General features: G+C 39.4%; 1 protein-coding gene and 1 pseudogene across 3 annotated transcripts; one reads left to right on the plus strand and one right to left on the minus strand.

Annotated features, from left to right (window-relative positions):
* The window catches only part of LOC132843199 (splicing factor Cactin-like), a 63,782-nt pseudogene that overhangs the window by 6,648 nt on the left and 34,223 nt on the right, over positions 1 to 22,911 (plus strand).
* On the minus strand, positions 1,512 to 13,949 carry LOC132846279 (uncharacterized). 3 transcript variants are annotated; one of them, XR_009648481.1, is made up of 4 exons: positions 13,771 to 13,949; positions 3,537 to 8,050; positions 1,973 to 2,126; positions 1,512 to 1,723 (listed from the first exon to the last, which is right to left on the minus strand). XR_009648481.1 is itself a non-coding variant. In XM_060870927.1 (2 exons), exon 2 carries the CDS (start codon positions 5,082 to 5,084, stop codon positions 3,840 to 3,842), a length of 1,245 nt encoding a protein of 414 aa, XP_060726910.1. In that variant the 5' UTR covers positions 5,085 to 8,050; positions 13,771 to 13,949; the 3' UTR covers positions 2,161 to 3,839. The 3 variants fall into 3 exon arrangements, 1 of the variants encoding a protein (XP_060726910.1); XR_009648482.1 differs by having other exon boundaries at positions 1,973 to 2,090; positions 3,493 to 8,050; XM_060870927.1 differs by lacking the exons at positions 1,512 to 1,723; positions 1,973 to 2,126 and having other exon boundaries at positions 2,161 to 8,050.

The raw sequence follows: 22,911 nt of genomic DNA on the forward strand, positions 1-22,911 counted from the left end.
TGAGGTGTCTGCAAAATAAAAAAATTTACTTAAAAAACTTAAAAAATAAAAGAACAATTTGTCTCCATTATGCTGTCATATCAGGGGATCCAGCTATTCTGCTGAAAAGTCACCTGTTCACATACCGACTGCAGGACAACGTGCAGCATTTCCATCTCTCAGACTCTGAACCATCTCACTACAGGAGAAAAAAATAGATGGACTAAAAATTCAATACAGTATATCTAACATTCCCAAATGTGCACAGTCTATAGAACAGTCTCTAGGGCAGTCAACTCAATATTTTAGACCACAGTGATGTTTGATTTTTGATTCTGATTGGTCAGAAGGTGATTAAGTAAAATTTTCTCTCACAGTAGATCTAGCTGGACGGCACATCAGGATTATATAATTGTGTTCATTTTAAGATTCTACTGTTAGCTCCAGATAATCTAGGTCAATAAGGAATAAAAAATACTGTAAAAAACTGTGATTAATCTTTTTTTAAGTTGTTGTTATTTAAAAATAAAAAAATAATAATAAAAGTTAATAATTAAAAGTAAATAATAATTGCTAAAAGTTAAACTTCAGGTCACATCACACCCATTGTTCCTTTTTGCCCGTTTTCCTACAACAGCACACCACATCATGATTTTTTCCTTACAACACTATATTACAGCAGCTGAGAAGTATATGCTGAGTACCTGTGTGTATCTGGATGAATGTTTTTTATAGCAATGCAGCGTTCAGCGCTGAGGTCCCAGCCACAGTACGGGTCTCTGGCCAGCACACAGTCCATACAGGAAGTGTAATGGTCACATGTACTAAGTGGCATCTGCACCGTTGCTTCCTCTGAGCCTGCATACAGCTGACCCTGAAAGAACATGTGCAGCAGTTATTAAAAAGATGGTCAAACTATAACAGAATCAAACTAAAACTGAATCACAAGTAGAAATAATGAATGAATCAGATGAGTACTGGGATAGCCATGATGGGAAAGTCATTAAGTATTATTTTATTTTAGTTCTACTTGTGTGAATGATGAGGGCAAAAAAATTAATATGAATATCTTAGATTTTCCCTAAAATGTGTTAATAGCAGTAAGAAAATTTTATTTCTATAATATTTTGTAAAATTATCAAAACAATAAAAACAATTCACTCAATGAAAATGCATTTTATCATTCTCCCTAAGTAAATAGATAACTATTTTGTCTTCTTAATAAATCAATTAATTAGTGTAATATCACTCAAAAAACTATAATCTTTTGGTGTAGCTTCAGGGAAGGAAAAATGTAAATGTGCTCTGAGGCTTACCAGGGTGACGGAGAGCCGCAATATCTTCACTGGGTCAGACTGCTTAAAGAGCTGCACCTCCTCTATTATCACCATCTTTCCGTCATAGTTGACTGCTTTCAGCACTGAACCGCTTGCTGTTACAAAGATTGTACAGTTGATTGAACACTAACACATACATGCATAAGTCTGTATAATGATGTAAACTGTACACTAAATATTTATCTACCTGTGCCAATAAACATGACCTGATGGCTGCTCCCATCCAGGGCAGTAGTGCTGGCCACCACTATACGAGTAAACACAGCTCCTTTCTTCACCAGTAGGGGCTGCTCAGAAGGCTTCACTGCCTGATCCATCAGTGGGTGGTCTCGGATGAACTGAAGGGTTTCGTCAGGCAGGTCCAAAGACGTTGAAATCCCTTTCTCCCTTGTTTTACTGTTAATACACTACACACATGCACACATAGAGAGAGCAACACAAAGCTAATAATTAACTACTGCATAGATGGTGTTTTTGGATACAAAAGATACAAATTAAAACGTTACACCCCATGCACGTCACTATGTAGGTTATTACTCAGTAAATGATAATGATTCTGTCTATTATATTCTGACTTAATTAGGTAATTTTTCCATCACTGTAGCTAACAAATAAAAAGGATTGTTGTAGAATATGTTGGTAAATGTTGAACTCACAGCTCCTGGACGAGGGTCAGGCACAGGTCCGTAGTATGTCACCCATGTTTCAAAGGGATCATCTCTGTATAGCGATTTGAATCGACCTTTAGAGAACACATCCCTGATGTCCTGTATCCTGTAAGCGCACACTGCTGAGTACTCCAGCATTTCCCTGTCAGTAAAATCATAGCTATGAAACAAGTGTCATAGGTCAGTGGTTAATAAAACTATGTCTATTTAATGTTTGGATCTGCAACAGTTATGACTATTGTAAGAAATAAAAAATGCGTAGTGTAAAAATAAGACGATGATGGTGAAGATCTTAATGAAGAACAAGAAGTTTATTCCAGCATAGCAGTGACAAAATACATGACGTACTTTGGGTTCATCGGAGTCAATAAGAATGAATAAATGAAGAATGAAAAAAATAAATGGTAATCGCGGCCACGTAGACCTTGGCTTGGTATTGTTATCAACCAAGTGGTCACTTCGGTGAAGCCCTGCCTTAGGTTGTTCCCCTTCGGCCCTCAGAGAATCTTACCCGTCATAGAAACTTCACCTCACGCACACTGGTTTTAGCTCCATTCCATAAGGCAAACTTATCACAGACTTTTCTTAAAATTTGGTTCTATGTAAAATATTACTTGGGTTAGGAGCAGAGACATTCAGAAACCATCACAGCCAACGGGAACGTCCCACATTGATCATTGAATTATCAAATAAATTATCAGATGCATACACAAACTGCAGTTTTGAAAGTTACATCTCAAATCAGATCATAATATGCAATAACCAAATCACCATCATGCATTTGTTTAGTCAAAACATTATCTTTTCCTACAAGACCTTGTTGAGCTTTGACAATATGGTCATCCTTTCTTTGCATTATGACATAATGACTAACATATTCTATAATAACATTATTATATATTTTGGTAACTCAAAATCAAATTCTGGTACATCTTCCTCAAAGACTAATTGTCTGCTGGTTTCAATGACATTGTCTGTAGAGTGAAATTAACATGTGGAAAGTAATATTTTCCTATGAACCAAGCTGTCTCTGGAATTATACAAAGTAAAGTAACCTTAATTTCGAACCAAGTGTTATCATGTGGTTATCATTAACAAAGATAGAAAAGTGATCATGAGTTGTGGTGACATGTTTTCCTGTGTGAAACTATTACTCTTGTAAAATTATTGTGGACATGCGTTAGATTGATTTCACAAGCCTCATAATTAGTCTGGGGTGCCCCAGATAATGCTTGTTTTTCCAAGGCATCAAACTCGCAAATAAAACCAATGTAGTTTTGTCACAGCGTTCTATGTCCAATCCTCGCCATTCTCCTGATGGTAACTGTGTGATAAACCTAAAAGTCCCTGAAGTCCATTCTTTAATACATTCTTCTGTAATATTCCCAAATTGTCCATACTTAGAATCCTTTCAAACAATTTTTCCAATCCTTACAAATCCTTGTGATTATTTACTTGAAGATGTTCTCTGAGGTGGTGATGAACTGGTTGCAATAGCACTGTGATACCTTAGGAATGCTGTTGTCAAGAAGACCTTATACATTCCTGTTACCCTGTTCATCTGGGTTTGGAGATCATGCTGTAAGGTTCACCAAGACCAGAACATGGATCCATTGTAGATAAGCACTTTGGGACAGCGTTGGCACTCGTATCTTTAATGCTGTCACGAGAGCTGTCATCCAAGTCCATCTGCCACCCCCACATCTTTATTTCTTTTTGACCTGAAAAACACTTGAAAACATAATGAATTTATACCCCCCCCCTTTTTTTTTTAAACACAGCACACAAAAACATTACAAACACATACAACATAAACTTGCCTATTTACATGGACCTTATGACTGCCATCAGATTTTTATGATATTAATGGATCTATGTGGAATGATCTCTTACCAGGTTGTTGGTTTTTAGTTTTGTGGCAGAGCTTATGATGTGAATCACTGCCTAGTCTCTCACAGTGAGCAGACCATGGGTCCTCATTTTGGTAATTCTTTACCACAACGTCATCGCTACTTTCAAATTTGTGATGGTGCACATTCTGACCAGAATGCATTTTGTTTTTCTGACCTTGCCAAATTTGTTGAGTGGCTTGGTGAAAAACAGCAGGCAACGAGTTACACAGATTTTTGAGCTCCTTTCTCAGTCTGTTTACCGTAGCCTGTAACTGATTTAAATCTGTTTTGCGGCCTGTTTTCTTAAGGGAAAATTTGCATTCCCTTGAAATATGTCCCTCCTTGCCACATGAATAACACACCAGGGGGTTATCAGGGTTACGAGAGAGTAGTCTTTCCTTTCTATCTTCAGTAGTGTAGTTCTCGTTTTTCCAGGAAACCTGGCTGGCTCTTTTCTTATTGAGATTTTTGACACCTACTGCTGAAACAGGATGGGATCTCTTTGCGTTAGCATTGTTGTTGAAAAACTGTGTCATTTTAGCAATGATGTCGTTATAATCAGAGAGATGGGTTACAAACATTGACACAGCAGAACGGGTGAGTGAATCACATTTGTTAATCAAAGCAGATTTAAAACTGACATCATTCGGTGTGATGTCAGGATTGCCACTGAAAGTTTTAAATGTCTCCAATAATCGCTCTGAAAATGCCATGGGATGCTCCCCTTTCCTCATGTGCACATCCGATATTTTATCCCAGTCAACTGACATTACACCGAGGACTTCAAGCAGTGCCTGTTTCCTCTCTAACTTATTGGCAGTTCTAGTTTTGACTTTCTGATTTAACGCTCCAGACAAAGTGTCAGGCAAACACACAGTTAACAACACACACGCATCACCATCTGTAAATCTGTAAATGTCAACATATAGCTCGAAAACTTTTAGAAAGTCTAATGGATCTTGTTTGGCAGGATCAAATTTAGCAATACTTTTAATCACAGCTTCGAGCTCATTGGGTTTAAACCCTCTGACCATAGTAGAGGTCACTGGTTCCTCCACTCCTTCATTAGCACGCATAGTTGTAGTCAAGTGAACTGGAGTCATGGGGAACTTAACTGTACAGTCAGAGTATTGACTCCTGACTGAATGAGAATCTCTTTCTGAGTTCTCATCACTGTCTAACATTTCAGGAACCTGATTACTCCACATGCCACATACTGTACAGATGTCTTACTGAAGCTAGTTTCAGTTGTGCTATTTTTTAACAGGAATTGACAAGCAGACTTTGCTTCCTCTAAATCTTTGAACAATGTTTCCACAGATGAACTAAGCATGCTGTTGTTAGTTTTAAGGCGTGCAATTTCATTCTGCATCCTAATCTTTTCTTCTTTCCAGAGTATTCCATTAATCTGGTAATCTCTTTTAGAGATAATCCCTTCATCTAGTCTAGATTGCAGTTGCTCATTTTCAGCCTTTAATGCATTTAAAGTCTTTCTAGTGACTTTGCACGATGCAAGAACTGCCTGCAGTGCATTGGCAATCTGTCCTTTTTTGTTCTTGGGCATTTTTGGGTCATTTTTCAAACTTAGAAATAGCCCACTCATACGGTTTATCAACAATGTTCTCTATTCCATCAAACATTCCCTGAGAACCGTGTTTAGCAATGTACTTAACAATCAGCTGTTCCATTTTTACAAACTCACAGCTTTCCTTAAATCTTAGTCTTACAACTATACACAATTTCTGTGACTACAGGTTGTCTAGTTAACTGTTAGTCTATTTATTCACAGCTCCAGTACTTCGGGACAAAAATGAACAAAACAGCCACAATACTTCGGGCTTTTGAACTCAAAAAGTCTCACTGCTTCGGACACAGGCACACTTGAGTTCGACTATAGTAACACTTCACAACTCACACACACTCACCAACAGTAACACTCACAAACAATAACCCTCACCAACACTTTCAGTCGCAAACAGTAACACTCACAAACTCACAAACAGTTTAAAATGTAACACAGTCACAGTACGTTGGACAAAACCACAGTACGTCGGGTTTTATTTGTTATATTTTAAAACAGTCTTAGTCACAGCACTTTTGGACTTAAAACGTTAGTTTAACACTGTCGCAGTACGTCGGACAAAACCACAGTACGTCGGGTTTCTTTGCGTTAAAACCTACCTGTTTACTTAACCACAGTACATGGACTTAAAACGTAAGTTTAAAACACTGTTACAGTCTGTTAGACAACACCACACTACCTCGGGTTATTGCTTTAAACTCTACAGAGCCGCAGTGCGTCGGGCTCTTTACACTATTATTGTTTCACTTACTTTAGAAACACTTTTAGCTATAATTCAACTGCCACACTGCGTCGGGCTGATTCAGTTACTTTAGAATCTTAACAGAATTATAACAACCACACAACAAGTTTCAGTTACTTTAGAAACCTATCAGCTTAAGCACTTTGCTTCAGTTACTTTAGAAACAACGATTCACATACAACTGTCACCACCCTACGTCGGGTTAATAGAGTTCCTTAAGAATCTTAAACAGAAATGTACAGAATAGGCTTAACAATAATAATAACTCCTCCTGCGTATGATCAGTAAACTCTACTCTATGTTCTATTCTACACTAAAACATTTCTTTTCTAGGTTTTTTTAAACGAGGGGGTTCCCTGAATCAAAAACAGCGTAAAAGAAGAAATAAAAAATGCGTAGTGTAAAAATAAGACGATGATGGTGATGATCTTAATGAAGAACAAGAAGTTTATTCCAGCATAGCAGTGACAAAATACATGACGTACTTTGGGTTCATCGGAGTCAATAAGAACCCAGAGCAAATCCTGCTCAAGCATTATATACAGTTTTCCCTTTTGGTAATTTAAATGAAGTTCCGCGTCGAATGTGTGTTGAGTGTAAGAATTAAATGTCTCCCAAATGGCTGGGCTACACCTTGTTTAGCTGATTGTCTTTAAATGTTAATCATGGTCACGTACACCTTGTCTTGGTATTGTTACAATTGTTATCAACCAAGTGGTCACTTTAAATGGTAATCGCGGCCACGTAGACCTTGGCTTGGTATTGTTATCAACCAAGTGGTCACTTTAAATGGTAATCGCAGTCACGTAAACCCTTTGTTCGTGGTGATGCTTAATGTCCTGCTGCCGTTCCCATATTTATAATTGAATCAAGTTTATACGTTTAGAGTCCTAAACGTATTACCTTATGATACTTAAACCTTTTTAGGAATGAGCTCTTTTAGATGTGTACCTTGGAGTGGAATTTGGGTGCAATTTCTGTAATTTCTTACACTATTTTCTACACATTTTTTTTGTTTTTAACTGGATGTCACAGCCTTACACATATGCAAATAGGAAGGAGAAACAGGAAGAAACATATTTTTAAGCATTTCCGTGATGTACATTGATTTACAGGTTTTGACTCCCTTAGATAATTTTTGAGTACACCATATAGCATCATGTAACCTCCTAAAATGTATTCATTTCATTCATTCATTCATGCATTCATTTTCTACCGCTTATCCAAACTACCTCGGGTCACGGGGAGCCTGTGCGTATCTCAGGCGTCATCGGGCAACAAGGCAGGATACACCCTGGATGGAGTGCCAACCCATCGCAGGGCACACACACACTCTCATTCACTCGCGCACTCACAAACTACGGACAATTTTCCAGAGATGCCAATCAACCTACCATGCATGTCTTTGGACCGGGGGAGGAAACCGGAGTACCCGGAGGAAACCCCCGAGGCACGAATCGAACCCCCAACCCTGGAGGTGTGAGGCGAACGTGCTAACCACTAACTCACCGTGCCATTTTTTCTATTATATGTCTTAAAACTGAACATTCAGCACAAACCTATGGTCTAGGATGTGAAACATTGAGGGGTTTATATTAATAACATATTATTTTTAACATCTAGCATAAGCAACTGGTAGAAGAGCCTTACCTTGCCCGTGCCATGTAGACTCGCACCTGCTGCATAAGACTCTCCCAGTAGCTGATGTCCAGGTTTGAGCCTCCGACCTGGATCTTACGCTCTCTGTTCATGTACAGTGCCTGCAGCTGGCTGTACATTTTACCTTTAAACACAGACTGCATCTTTACTCCCAGTAGTGTTGATACCTTCACGCCGGCAGCTGTATCACACTGCAAGAGTAAAATATAAAAATTAACCAAAATTCTGATGTGATGCCCACTAAAGTGTTATCACATTTGTGGTAGTTTCTATAATTTTATAATTAATGTTTGTGAATATTTGTTCATTGGAATTAATGTTTGTGAATATTTGTTCAGGGGTAATGAACCTGGTCCCACCATCCTTGCACTAAAACATTTTTTATAAATGTCAGGAGTAATTGTGGAGTTCGCCAGCGGGTGGTAATATGGCGCTTATCGTGCTCCAGGGGGCTTTGCGTCAGTTCGGTCCGCTTTGCGGTTTTCCTCTTTCTGCTGAGCGAGATGAGAAAACGGATGCAGAGTTTGCCCTGTCTGATTTATTTCTCCTGTTTCCAGGTTGGTGAAATAGTAGATTAAGCTAAGTACCCAAAGTTTAATATTGTAAAATGTTTCCGAATGTTTGAATGTCCGTTAATAAGGCTGTGTTACGAATATGGGGATATACTGTATATGTATATATAGCAGCAGTCACATTTTCGCGCCTGATGACGTCACCTGTTGCAGCCAAAGTCACGTCAGACAGAGATCTATTTTTTACGGTGGCCGGGAAGTGCAAAACACATTAACAAATCCGAAAACAAATTAACAAATCCCAAAACACATTAACAAATTAGAAAACAAATGAACAAATCCGAAAACAAATTACCAAATCCGAAAACAAATTACCAAATCCCAAAACAAATTACCAAATCCCAAAACACATTAACAAATCCCAAAACACATTAACAAATCCCAAAACAAATTAACAAAACAGAAAACACATTAACAAATCAAAAAACACATTAACAAATCCCAAAACAAATTAACAAATCCCAAAACACATTAACAAATCAGAAAACACATTAACAAATCAGAAAACACATTAACAAATTAGAAAACAAATTAACAAATCCCAAAACACAACGACAAGTCAGACAACCCAGAAACGGTAGTGTATCGTTTTTGAATGGAAACTTACCGATCATTGGACAAGACACCTGTCACTCAAGATATACAGGTATGGAATCTTATGTGTAATGTGTAAAGTTCTCCGTTTAAATAAAGTTCTCCGTTCAAGAAAATAACAGAATTAATCCACAGTAATCCATTCCATCCATCCATTCCAACTTTTCCCTGCGGCAGACTGTTGAACTTCATGTATACTTTGAGTGACAGGTGTCTTGTCCAATCACAAACTATACCAACTGCTTCCTGGTTGTCTGAAATGTCGTTGTGTTTTCTGATTTGTTAATGTGTTTTCTGATTTGTTAATGTGTTTTCTGATTTGTTACAGTTTTTGCCCATTGCTTGCACACTAAATCCGAATGCTTAGACCAAAGCCTCAATACCTAAATTTCTTGTAGCATATGCTTAAACACAGTGTAACCATAGCTGAAACACATTGTCAACTTTTCACTTTGTTTGCAATTCTGTAGCACACTTATTGCGAAACACTACACACGTTTTCTTACATTAGACATATTTTTCAAAAAAGAAATCACCTGTTATCATTGGGAGAACACTCTGTTCAAAATGCAAAACTCATCTGGCAATTATAGGCACTTACATACACACCTGAAAACACTTGTACAGAAAACAGAACACCAATCGGTCTGAGCCTTAGCACTACAAATAGGCCTCAGGTAAGACATTCTGAGAACTTTGCAAGCATGGAGGCAATGCGAGTAAGAGTAAGAGGAGGACAAAGAGAGAGGAGTTGGACGTGGACGTGGACGTGGAAGAGGACAAAGACGAGGACCAGTGCGGAGACGTGTATCGGATGACATCAGGGCTACTCTGGTGGACCATGTCATAAATCATGGCTTATCCATGAGGGAGGCTGGGCAAAGAGTCCACCCTAACCTCAGTCGCTACACAGTAGCATCGATAATAAGAACATTCCGACTGGAGAACAGGTATATCTTCAAGTTTCTGCTCCAGACTGTACCTACTGTATGTGTCACATGATTCTGTATCATATTACAGTATTACTGTAAAGTACTATTCAAAAATGAGTAGTGCTGTGAAGTATATGTAAAGGAGTATCATTGTGATGTTACAGTACTGTGTACAGTTTGAAAGTACAGTATTTGAAAAAGAACATAACCAATGACATCTTGTGGTGGCATTTTTTACAGAATGGTTGGGCTACCTTCACGAGGTGGAAGGGAACGTCTCTTTACTCAAGAACAAGAGCTTGCCATCGTTCAAATGGTGCAAGAAAATAACGCAATCCGAATTCGTGAGTTGCAACAGCGCATAATTGCAGATAGAATGGTATTCAACAATATCAACAGCATTTCTACAATAAGTCGCATCCTACAGAAACATAACTTCAGAATGAAGCAGCTGTACAGGGTGCCATTTGAGAGGAACAGTGTCAGGGTCAAGGATCTGCGCCATGATTATGTGCAGGTATGTGTCACTTTACTTTACATACTATATATTGTGATGTGGGAATGAGGGTTTATGCTGCCACCTGCTCTGTCTGTATCTTGTAGTTTTTGTCTATACTAACCCAACCCAGCCCCTACTTGTGTAAAAATGTAGACATTGTAGTTACTGTATGTGTTTTCAGTAACACTATTCAATATTTTCTGTTACAGACAGTTTTGGATTTTGATGCCGCCGAACAGCCACATGAGTTCATCTATGTGGATGAGGCAGGCTTTAATCTGGCCAAAACCAGGCGTCAAGGCCGTAACATAGTTGGACAAAGGGCTGTTGTAAATGTCCCTGGGCAACGTGGGGGAAATATCACCTTGTGTGCTGCAATTAGTGTCCAAGGAGTCCTGCATCATCATGCCACTCTAGGTCCCTACAATACAGGACAGATCATTGTATTTCTAGATGCACTACATGCAGTTGTACAGGACAAACCAGAGCAGCCCAGGTTTGTTGTCATCTGGGATAATGTTAGTTTCCACCGGGCTGCTCTGGTCCAAGATTGGTTCACCAACCATAACAATTTTACACCTTTATACCTGCCCCCTTACAGCCCCTTTCTAAATGCAATCGAGGAATTATTTTCAGCATGGCGGTGGAAAGTCTATGATCGGCAACCACACGCCCGCATGCCTCTTCTGCAAGCAATGGAAGAGGCATGTGGAGACATTGAGGTGGGATCCATCCAAGGGTGGATTAGGCACACAAGACGATATTTTCCCCGATGCCTAGCCCGCGAGGACATCGCCTGTGATGTCGACGAGGTCTTGTGGCCAGATCCAAACAGAAGGCGGGATCCATAAGACACCCCCCCCCCAGGCCCCCACCACACACATACACGTGCACACACACAAAACAAGTGTGTTTTTTTCCCACAATAGCAGTGTATCCAGTATTTGTTTTGTTTTTTACTTTTGTTTTGTTGCTAATTGTCATGACTTGTGATTCTATTTTTCTTTATTTTATTAAGAATTTTTTTTCTGTAAAAACTCTTGTTTGATTACTGAATACATTTAAACAAATCAATCTTTAAATAAATCTACTTTTGAGTTTTACAAAAGTACAAAAAATTACAATATAAATAAAAACACAAAGACTGCAGTGTTTTATATAAAGCGCATCAGTGTGTTGCTGATGATATGAAAGAGTAATTCAAATGGTGCTTGTGTGTATGGTTTTGTTACAAGAATTTCATTTTTAGAAAGGAGTGTTAAGTTTTGAATGCAGTGTTTCATTTTGGCATAGATGTGAGTTGTTAATCTCCATATGCTATGTCTGATTGGCTTGTGTGTAGAGTTTTGACATAATGAGCCAAATTCTGCAAAAAGTGTGTAAGCAATAGGCAAAAACTGTAATGTGTTTCGTGCACCGATTTAGACAACCCGGAAGTGGTAGGTATAGTTTGTGAATGGAAACTTACCGATCATTGGACAAGACAAGAAATCTGTCAGCTCATGCATTTTAGGAAGAGTAAAGATAACTTTATCTGGAAATGCAAAATGCATTTAGGAACCATATGTAGGTGATAACATAAGTTTTATTTTGAGTTAAAAAGACACAATTTACCGAGTAACACTGGTTATTGTTATTTTGATTTATGTAATCGCACCAAACTTAAAACTCAGTATTTGCTGAAAGATATAGGAAAAAAGACAAATGGTATTTTATTTTGGAACTGTGTTTATGTCAAAGTGAACATTGAGTGTTTGTAACTGAGGAGGATTTAAATTGTGAATGTTTAATAAATCCTCTCTCTCTCTTTCTGCTGAGCGAGATGAGAAAACGGATGCAGAGTTTGCCCTGTCTGATTTATTTCTCCTGTTTCCAGAGAGAGCATATACGCTGTTTATGTGGTGCCAGCCGGTACCTGTAACACTGACACTGAACTGAAAACCAAATGAGTTTAAAAATATATCGGTTTAAAAGAGAATTTTGGTTGATTTTTTTAATTAAATAGTTTTAATTACTGTTGCTATTAAAGTTAAATTAACACAGTATGAAGTATCGTACAAACTACATTTCACTCTTGCAGTGTGATACAGCTGCCGACGTGAAGGTATCAACACTACTGTGATTGACAGCTGCGTTACTGATTGGCTTCCCTCTTTTTGGCTCAAATCAGCGGTGCTGACTTTGGTGCTGAACGCTTTCCTCCACTCATCACCGGCGCTGTCCATGGTGCTGCACTGCCACGGATTTCCTCTCCCGGCAAGAGAGTGGAGCTGAGAGCCCAGGGCCGAGCTCCAGAGCCTCTGCAAAGAAGGAGGGAGGTGAGGGAGAAAGAGAAGCAGACGAGGGTGAGGATGGAAAGAAAAGCGAAGCAGTGGAGTCCGTGCTGACGGAGCAGGATCTGATCCAGCAGAGCCAGGCCGAGTACGACTCGAGTCGTTACATTCCCGTGCTCCTACAGCCCTCCGAGGTCCCGCTTGGCACACGCTCGCAGACAGCTGCAGGTCACAGGTGTGTTTATGCAACCTCTGCTTTGGGAACTGAAAGTTAGTATGGAAATTTGAAGTGGTCAGCTGTTTTTCAAATTCTCTGTTGTCACCTCATTGCAGAATTTGTGTCATTGTTTCCAAAGTCTTCCTGAACTTTACAAACATTCATAACATTTGAAAGATGTCTTTATACTGAGCAACTTGCAGAAGTGCTTTCCAAGTATATAAATAAATACATCCTGATACCAGTTCATTAGGTCACGTACTAAGTATACCATCATCTATACACTGTTGGAGAAGTAATAGTAAAACACACAAACGCACCAATTTTAGTAGATAGTTTAACTAGACACTAGAATCCTAGATTACAAGTGGAGAATAAATTAAAAATGAAACACCTTGATTTAAATGACATCATTAAGCTATAATTGTGTTCAGACTGATTACAGTTTAAGCTTAAAATGTAGAAAATGTACAAATAAATAAAAAAGTCGCAGCATTCATTACACCTGCACACAGTATTTATTCATTCATATTATAATAATTATTCCTGACAATTTATACTCACTTCCATCTTTGAAATGGAGTAATGATCTGATAAACCTCTTAACGGCACACACGCCCCCTGAGCCGAGGCTGCATCAACTTCATTGTAACTTTTAAGCATTAAATCCTCTCAGTCATGTTATACATTGTTTGAAAGCTTAGACTCTCAGGATTTTATTAAGCCCACACACAAAGCATAATATGATTTATAGCAGTCATAAAAATGTAATCAAATTGATAGTCACTTGAACTAAGCGGCGCTAGTTCAGTTTGTTTACTTACATTTAAACTCTTCCCTTTCTTCACTGGGGTAATATTTTCCAAAACAAATATTTTTCATAAATCCCCAAGAATCCAAGGAAATGGAATATCCAAGCCTTTTAATCCAAAACGCTTTGCTCGCCTCACAATAATTACGTTTCTGACCTAAAACTGTAAACAGTAGTTCACTTCCCGTCCATTCTTTCGGCTCTCACTTCTCATTGGAGACTTATAAAACTACACTTGGCTGTCAAATTTGTAGTCCAGAGTCTTACCAATCAAACAAGCCCTCTCATGAGCCAATAGGTTCCCGTAGAGCAGAGATAGACAGCCAAGGAACAAATGATGGCTCTCCATTCTATTTGGAACACCCTCCCTTTGTTTGACAGTTGTTCCCACCAGTAGCAATTTCATGGTCTGGGACCCTGATATCTCTTTAGCCAATAAGGAGACGATTCCAACAAGATGCGACATGGGCCATCTGGTAAGGGAGGGGTGCCTGCTAGAGCCGTGTGAAAACAGTCATTGCGCAATTCTCGAGCTTTATTGCGCAATCCTAGAGCACACACACAGAATTCCTGTTTTTTTTGAGCAGATACTACTGCCTAGTGGTCTAGGCAAAGGGGTTCAAAAGTTATAAGCCTTTGAAACTCTTGTTTACTCTTTGGGGGCAAAAAAATGGCAAAAAAAAAACAAAAAAACGCACAGACATATCTGTAGAAAAAAATTCATATAAAATCCATTTTTGAGTCAAAAGACCTAGCCTCTGTAACTCTGTGTCAGTAAGGCCTAGAATCACTCTGATCAGAAACTAGAGATTGTCTTCTTTCCAATGAGACCAGGCACACCCCTGAGTGTCAAAGTATGTGGGAGCTGTACCACTTTTTAGTTGGGTATGTCATTTAGGCGAAAATCATAAAATCTAGGCCGTTCGCTACTCCATAATATAAAATTGTGTGATTATTTTGTTTGTGTTCAGGTGACGCCAACAAGAGCACAGAGGACGCATTTGCGCGACGTGCAAAAGATGGAATTGGGGTGAGGAGGCCCAGTTCAGCGTCGAGATGCCCTTGACTGGGAAAATGTACATGTGGGCTGACAAGTACCGGCCACTCAAGCCTCGCTTCTTTAACCGGGTGCACACAGGCTTTGGGAGGAACAAGTACAACCAGACACACTATGATTTTGAAAACTCGCCCCTCAAAATTGTCTAGTGTTACTAGTTAGACATATTCTACCCGGACCTGATCGACAAACGTTCCATGCCTCAGTACATCCTTGAGCCGAGTCTGGACAACAAGGACTTTGGTATCCTGCGTTTTCAAGCCAGACCACCCTACGAGGACATCACGTTTAAGATCATCAACCATGAATGGGAATACTCGCATCAACATGACTTCTGCTGCCAGATGACTTGTTACAAATGATAGTAAAACAATTTCTGGATATTTTTGGTATTGTGTAAGTGAATTGGCTCTCCTCAAATGAATAGATTTTAATGGTTGTCTTTCTGACAATAATAAAAAAAAATTATGTTTCACAATAAAAATCTTTTTCAAACAACTTAAACTTGTTTGATTTATCTCACACAGACTGAAAATAACGGTTCTGTACACAGAAGACATTACACAAACGCATTCACAGTTTATTTTACAGTAAAAAATTCTCACAAAAAGTTAGAATTAAAAAAATTAATTAAGAGAGACAGGTAGAAATACACGACACTTTTACAAAAGACATCTAAAACCCTTGAACGCGTGACTTGCCCCTTGATATATGTTTTGTTCGATATATGTTCATTTGTATGATTGTACAGTGATACTTAAATTACGAAAAGTGACAAAAGTTTCAACATTAACACAAGACCGTATCTGCTCCGGACGCGAGAGTCGCGATGAGACTCGACATGACAAAATAAAACATTAAGAATGAAGCATTTCTTCACTTCTTAAAGTAGATCTAACACACTTTTAGCAATTATAGTATACTTTATTTTAATTGTTATATAATTAAAAATGGGGAAAATACTTTACATTAACTATTAATGTAGCTGTATATACCTTCAACCAGTTGCTATGAGGTGAAACAGCAATGCCCAATTATTGACAGGTTGAATCACTTGCATCTAGTATCAGGGTATCCTCCTGATGTGCTTCATGACTTTCTTGAGGGCATTGTACCATTTGAATTGGTTCTGTGTTATGTTGATCAAGAAGAAGTATTTCTCTCTTTCTGAGAGCATTTTTTGAAAATGGTACTCTCTTTCAAAATCAAGGTGTGCAATCTGACATCATGCAAAAGCTTGCTGAATTCATTCATTCATTCATTGATTTTCTACCGCTTATCCGAACTACCTTGGGTCACGGGCTGTGCCTATCTCAGGCGTCATCGGGCATCAAGGCAGGATACACACACTCTCATTCACTCACACACTATGGACAATTTTCCAGAGATGCCAATCAACCTACCATGCATGTCTTTGGACCGGGGGAGGAAACCGGAGTACCCGGAGGAAACCCCCGAGGCACGGGGAGAACAACAAACTCCACACACACAAGGCGAAGCCGGGAATCGAACCTCCAACCCTGGAGGTGTGAGGCAAACGTGCTAACCACTAAGCCACCATGCCCCCTGCTTGCTGAATCTGTATTTAAATTTACAGCATATCCCACAAATCTCCAAATTCTGTCAGTTGTAGAGGCTTTGATTTAGAAGTTCCCATGCCTGCAGAAACCTGGATCTTTTTAGGGAATGTATGGCTGGCAACCAGGGCTGCCAACTTTTGAGTTCAGCTTAGAGTGGGATTTTTGGGGGGTGGGGCTTTGGTTATGGGGAGGGGCGTATGGAGGGGCGTGGCTTGGTGTGGAAAAAATACAAACACAAAATCCTTGCATTAGCAGAAGTGTATTAAGTATATATTGATTGTCAAAGTATTTGGCATCTTTACAGAATTTCTTGGGAGATTTACATTACATTTAATTTTCACAAACATTTTACAGAAATAGGATTAACATGTGATTAACATGTTCACAGATTAACATGTGCTCTATTCTAAGTGCTGGTGGCTGATTTTGCAGCCTTAATCATTGATTTGGATGCAGCTCCCACTTGCAATTTAACCAAATACAAAGTATTTGTTTAGTTTTCCATTTATTAATTTTTGTGTGTGTGTGTGTGTGAGAGAGAGAGAGAGAGAGAGAGAGAGAGAGAGAGAGAGATTATGACTGGTGGTGTTTATTGTAAGTGTTTGTTGCCTTTTTGGACTCCTTTATCATTTGTAATGTTGCTCCCATTTAAAACAGTTCGGCTCAAGCCCAGACATATTTAGGGTCATGAATGAGGACAATGTCATAAACTATATAACAGCATAGGCCTATTAGTTACTAGCCTAAACTGGACGGAGACATGGAGCGCCGTGTAACTCACTGACCTGCCTGCGTTCACAATTTACACGGTGCAGATGGGAGGGAGAACGGCTGACTACACAGTTTATGGGAATAAATTGTGTATTTCCCTCACAATTGTCACAAAAAACTCACTACACTGTCTGTCTGGTCTCTCTGCGCGTTGTTTTGCGAGATCATGCGGCGTGATTTTTTTTCCTCACTGCTGTACGAGTCTGCGTGAGAATATCACTAGATTTACTGACTTTTTTATTTTCTGGTGCGGGTCCCGAGGTGTGATTCCCCCCTGTTGAGATTTTCACAGTTCTTCAGCCCTGCTTTTGTTGCGCAAACACCCCCATCACCTGTGAGGCCTGGCTCATTTGCATTTGTTCACCTTTTCCACCGAGGCAGTTCCAGTGCTGGTTTGGAGCCAGAGCCTAATTTAGAACCAGTTCTTTCTTTTTCGACAGCCAAAGCACCGGCTCTGAACCAGGAAAAGTGGTTCTTAAGTAGCACCAAAACGTTGCTGGTCTAGACTTAAGAACCGCTTGTGTCCGGGGCTGTGGGCGGGGCTACTGTTAGCCCATTTGATAATGTACCTTAAATATACTAATGTTTAATACACTTTTACTTTACCGCGATATGATACATTATCAGCACACATGATAGTAGGTAGCTACATGCTAAGGCTAACTTTTTTTCTTTGTTAGCGATAAAATAACGTTATGTAGCGTTATGTACTTTTAAGTAGCGTTATGTACTTTATCGATTACAACCTCCGTTTATACAGATTACATGGAGCTGCACGTACACGTTTTTTTCGCCGTGTTAATGTAGGTTCACAAAGCCATGAGCATTAACAGTAAAGCAACATCCGCCATTGTTGATGTGTTTGTGTTTGCCGCTGCTGCGCTAAAGTTGCTGGGACACGTGACACGTATAAAGTGACGTCACACTCGGCTCTTGATGCGCTCTAGCCGGTGGAAAGGCAAACTGGTTCTTAGAAGGTTCACCAGTGGAACCAACTTTGAACCAGCACCAGTGCTAGCTCTGAACCAGCACCTGGTTCTTTCCGGTGGAAAAGAGGCATCAGAGTATCTCAGATCCAAGGCAGGCCAAACCTCTGTGTGTGACATGGAAACCTTCAGAAAGGCCTACCGTATCTATACAAAATAGTCTGTTTTATTTATAAAAAATTGTGTGCTAAGGTTTGTCATTGCCATAGTACATATGATATTTATATAACCCTTGTGCAGACCAGGGGTTTATTTGACTCATCTGGAAAGTTTAATGTGTCATAACTTGGGTTTCCTTCCACATATTTGCCTGAAATTTACCAGGATTGTTCCAAATTATGAACTTTGCAAGTAAAATTAATTTTGTCTATTTTCGTTGAACTATGTGTTCGTAAAATAAATACTTTCCTCCTCAAGTCCTCCCGAGTCAATTTGACCCGGCCACATTTAGTGGGGCAATAGGTCACACTTTTGCCCTTTTAGCGCAATGAACATACATACAGACACAAAAATGCACACATAAAATGTCCACTAACACATGCACCCAAAACACACACTCACACACCACACACACACATGCACACACACACATACACACACACATGCACACACACACATACACACACACACACGCATTGCATTTCATTAGGCCTCCAGAAAAAAAAAAGGCCACGCATTTGTAAATATTTCACACTTTTGATATGCCTTTGCCTAGCAGAGGGCAAAATATGATCTACGGAAATGATGCTACACACACACACACACACACACACACAGTCAAACACTGTTCAAAGCATTGGCCATTGCATTTCAGTTGGCCTCCAGACAGTACAAAAGCTATACATTTGTAAACATTTCACACACACATGTGCACGTGCGCACACACACACACACACACACACACACACACACACACAAATTGGGCATTGCATTTCATTAGGCCTCCAGAAAAAACAAAAGCTACACATTTGTAAATATTTCACACTTTTGATATGCCTTTGATATGATCTACCGAAATGATGCTAAACACATACACACACACGTTGTGTTTTCATATTCAAATCATATTTGTTTTCTCTCTCTTATTTATGAATTTAGTTGCTTCAGTCAGCTTTGACCTGGGGATGTTTGACATACACCAGCCAGTGGTTATCCAAAATAATATTTAATAATTTCTGCTTATTTTACTTAAAAACATAGCATAATTTCATGAGGTTTATTGTTTATAAATTAAATATAATAAAAAGCATAAGAGGTGTAAAGGAAGTTTTATTCACAATAAATTATGCCATGTTTTTGAGTGGTGTGTGTGTGTGTGTGTGTGTGTGTGTGTGTGTGTGTAGCCCGTTTTTGGGTGATCAGATGGCATCTGGTAGGCAAAATAGACATAACAAGTGTAAAATGTTCACAAATGTAAGCTGATCACACAGAATAGTGATCATTGTCGAATTTTTGATTTATAAGCATTCAAGTCGATTTGACCTGGAAAAAAACAGGTTTTATTATTTACTGACATTAAAAATGGTCAAAATGGTTTCAAAACAATCTCCTGGCTTTTGAAGAGACAATGCCCCGAGATAGATTCATTGACACTCAAAAGACACTGCACAGCGAGAGGTATTCTCCACTTCAGTGCTTAGAAGTGGCAGTGTCTCCTTGACAATTTATGCACCTAAAAAAAACAAGACTGTGTGTGTTCTAAGTTCCATGCACCAAGACGTGATGATTGGTGATGGCAGAAAGAGGAAACCCAACACGATAACAGACTATAACCACATGAAGGTATGTAAATGTGAATGTGTGTATAATTTTACACCAGTGCTACAATGTTTTCTGATGTGTACTATACAGGCCTATAGAAAAAAGCACATATACTCATGACTCTCTCTCTCTTTCTCTGCTTTTACAGTGTGGTGTAGACGTGTTGGACCAAATGGCACAGATGTATTCCGTAAGAGCAGCAACACGCAGGTGGCCAGTAGCATTTTTTTACAATATGCTGGACCTGGCGGTGGTGAATGCCTACATTTTGTACAAGGCATGTACAGGGTGGACAGGCAAAAGAAGATTATTTCTGAGTCTTCTAGCTAAGGAACTTTGTTGCCGATTCATGCAGCAGAAAATATTGGCACAGAGGCAGGCTGCTGAAGCTGCTGTAGCTGCTGTGCCAGGGACTGCACAGACAACGCAGTGCCAGGTGCAAGAGAGCTGCAACAGGAATCGCAGCAGGTTTACCTGTGCAACATGTCAGAAATTCACCTGTGCCAAATGCAGGGACGATGGACACTGGGTCTGCAAATGCTGTAAGGTTTGAAACACTTTAAAATAAACCAGACTTGTGTATCCATATATTGTGAATGTGTGTGTGTATGTATGTGTGTGTGTGTGTATGTATGTGGTGTGTGTGTGTTTTGGGTGCGTTTGTTAGTGGACATTTTATGTGTGCATTTTTGTGTCTGTATGTATGTTCATTGCGCTGAAAAGGGCAAAAGTGTGACCTATTGCCCCACTAAATGTGGCCAGGTCAAATTGACTCGGGAGGACTTGAGGAGGAAAGTATTTATTTTACGAACACATAGTTCAACGAAAATAGACAAAATTAATTTTACTTGCAAAGTTCATAATTTGGAACAATCCTGGTTCGGCGCCAGAGCCTAATTTAGAACCAGTTCTTTCTTTTTCGACCGCCAAAGCACTGGCTCTGAACCAGGAAAACTGGTTCTTAAGTAGCACCAAAACGCTGCTGGTCTAGACTTAAGAACCGCTTGTGTCAGGGGCTGTGGGCGGGGCTACTGTTAGTGCATTTGATAATATACCTTAAGTATACCAATGTTTAATACACTTTTACTTTACCGCGATATGATACATTATCAGCACACATGATAATAGGTAGCTACATGCTAAGGCTAAGTTTTTTCTGTGTTAATGATAAAATAACGTTATGTACTTTCTCGATTACAACCTCCGTTTATACAGATTACATGGAGCTGCACGTACACGTTGGATTCGCCGCGTTTGGGTGTTAATGTAGGTTCACAAAGCCATGAGCATTAGCAGTAAAGTAACATCCGCCATTGTTGATGTGTTTGTATTTGCCGCTGCTGCGCTAACGTTGCTGTGTAACGTGACACGTATACAGTGACATCAGACTCGGCCCTGTGATGCTCTCTAACCGATGGAAAGGCAAACCGGTTCTTAGAAGGTTCGCCAGTGGAACCAACTTTGAACCAGCACCAGTGCTAGCTCTGAACCAGCACCCGGTTCTTTTTGGTGGAAAAGGGGCATAAGTGAACAAATGCAAATGTGCCAGGCCTCAGAGGTAATGGGGGTGTTTGCACAACAAAAGCAGGAGAACAATGGAGCTGTAGGGGTCCTAGGAGGTGTGAGGTCCAGGGATTTTACGCAAATTTGCGCAGCCTTAGTAAATCTAGAGATATGGGGGTGTGGCGTGAGAGCGTGAGATTTGGGTCAATTGAGTGAGTCTCACGCTGAATGCGTGAGAGTTAGCAGCCTTGCTGGCAAAGTTTTAAATACAAAATGGGCAACTAGTTAAGAACCGGGAGCTAGGCTACGGGAGCTAGAACTTGAAATAAACTCCCTCAAAAGAAAGCAGACAAATGATAGCGTTAATAGCAAAAATGTCAAGAAACAAAAAAGACTGAACTGAACTATCTTCCTCCACACCCACATGGGGAATCCTTTGAGAGTTTAGAAAATGAGCGATAAGGATTGCTGGATGAAATAATAAAAAAAAAAGACAACCAGAGGATCATCACAGAGAAAATGTCTAAAACATTCTCATACAGAAGACATGAAGTTGTCAACCTCACTTCACCAATTAAAGCTTTCCAGCAGAGGTGGCCTGCTTTATTCACTGAAGCTCAGGCAAGTTAACCCAATTAAGATATTGTAGTTATTATAGACCTTTTAGCAAGATGTTTTTAATTTGTTTAATGAAGTTGTTTAATTTTCAATTCAATTCTAAATGTTCTGTTGATTGTGTTTTGTTCAATTGTTTGTGTATGTTTCTAGACAAGTGTTATTTAAATCCTGCAAAATAGTTTATATTCTGGAAAGTTGTCCTGATAAATATTTGGTGCTCATAAAGGAGCTGTTGTATTTTTTATTTTTTTTGTGGTGATTGTCTTGAAATAAGTTAGTATTTTTAACTATTTACAGATAAAGGAGGAATTTATGTCCAAATTAGACGGCTACACGCCAAAACTCTTGGAGCTTATGAAAGCTAAGCGAGGGGTTGCCGGGCCCAAGATGCAGCCTATGCTCAATGTATTGATTCAGGTATGTGATAAATAGCTGTATAAGCCAGGAAAACATTGTTTTCTACATTTGAACAATGAAGAACTTTTTAGCTAAAACTGCAGTCCCCAGTGATTCAGATAATGCAAGTTCTCAGGTTCTGCCTCCTGGAGTGTTCAAAAAGCAGATGCATTCATCAGAAAAGTAATCCCTGCTAGTGTTGGGTGATGTACTCCATAGTGAGCTCTTCCTTTCATCAGCCTATGAGATCACTGATACATGATTGTATCGGGGCGTAATTTTCCATGTTTATTCATTTGCTCCTTTTTTTTTTACTTATTTATCTATGACCAGCCACAAAAACAGAAGCAGCTTTACTTTAAGAGCACCTGGCAGCACTTCTGACAACAACCTTCTAAAACATGATGCCACTAATCAGAACGTATCATTGATGCCCGGTGCTTTTCTTGGCATTACACCGGGTGTCATGTAAATGACTTGTG

The sequence above is a fragment of the Tachysurus vachellii genome, chromosome 1, assembly GCF_030014155.1.
Source record: "Tachysurus vachellii isolate PV-2020 chromosome 1, HZAU_Pvac_v1, whole genome shotgun sequence".
Lineage (NCBI taxonomy): Eukaryota > Metazoa > Chordata > Actinopteri > Siluriformes > Bagridae > Tachysurus > Tachysurus vachellii.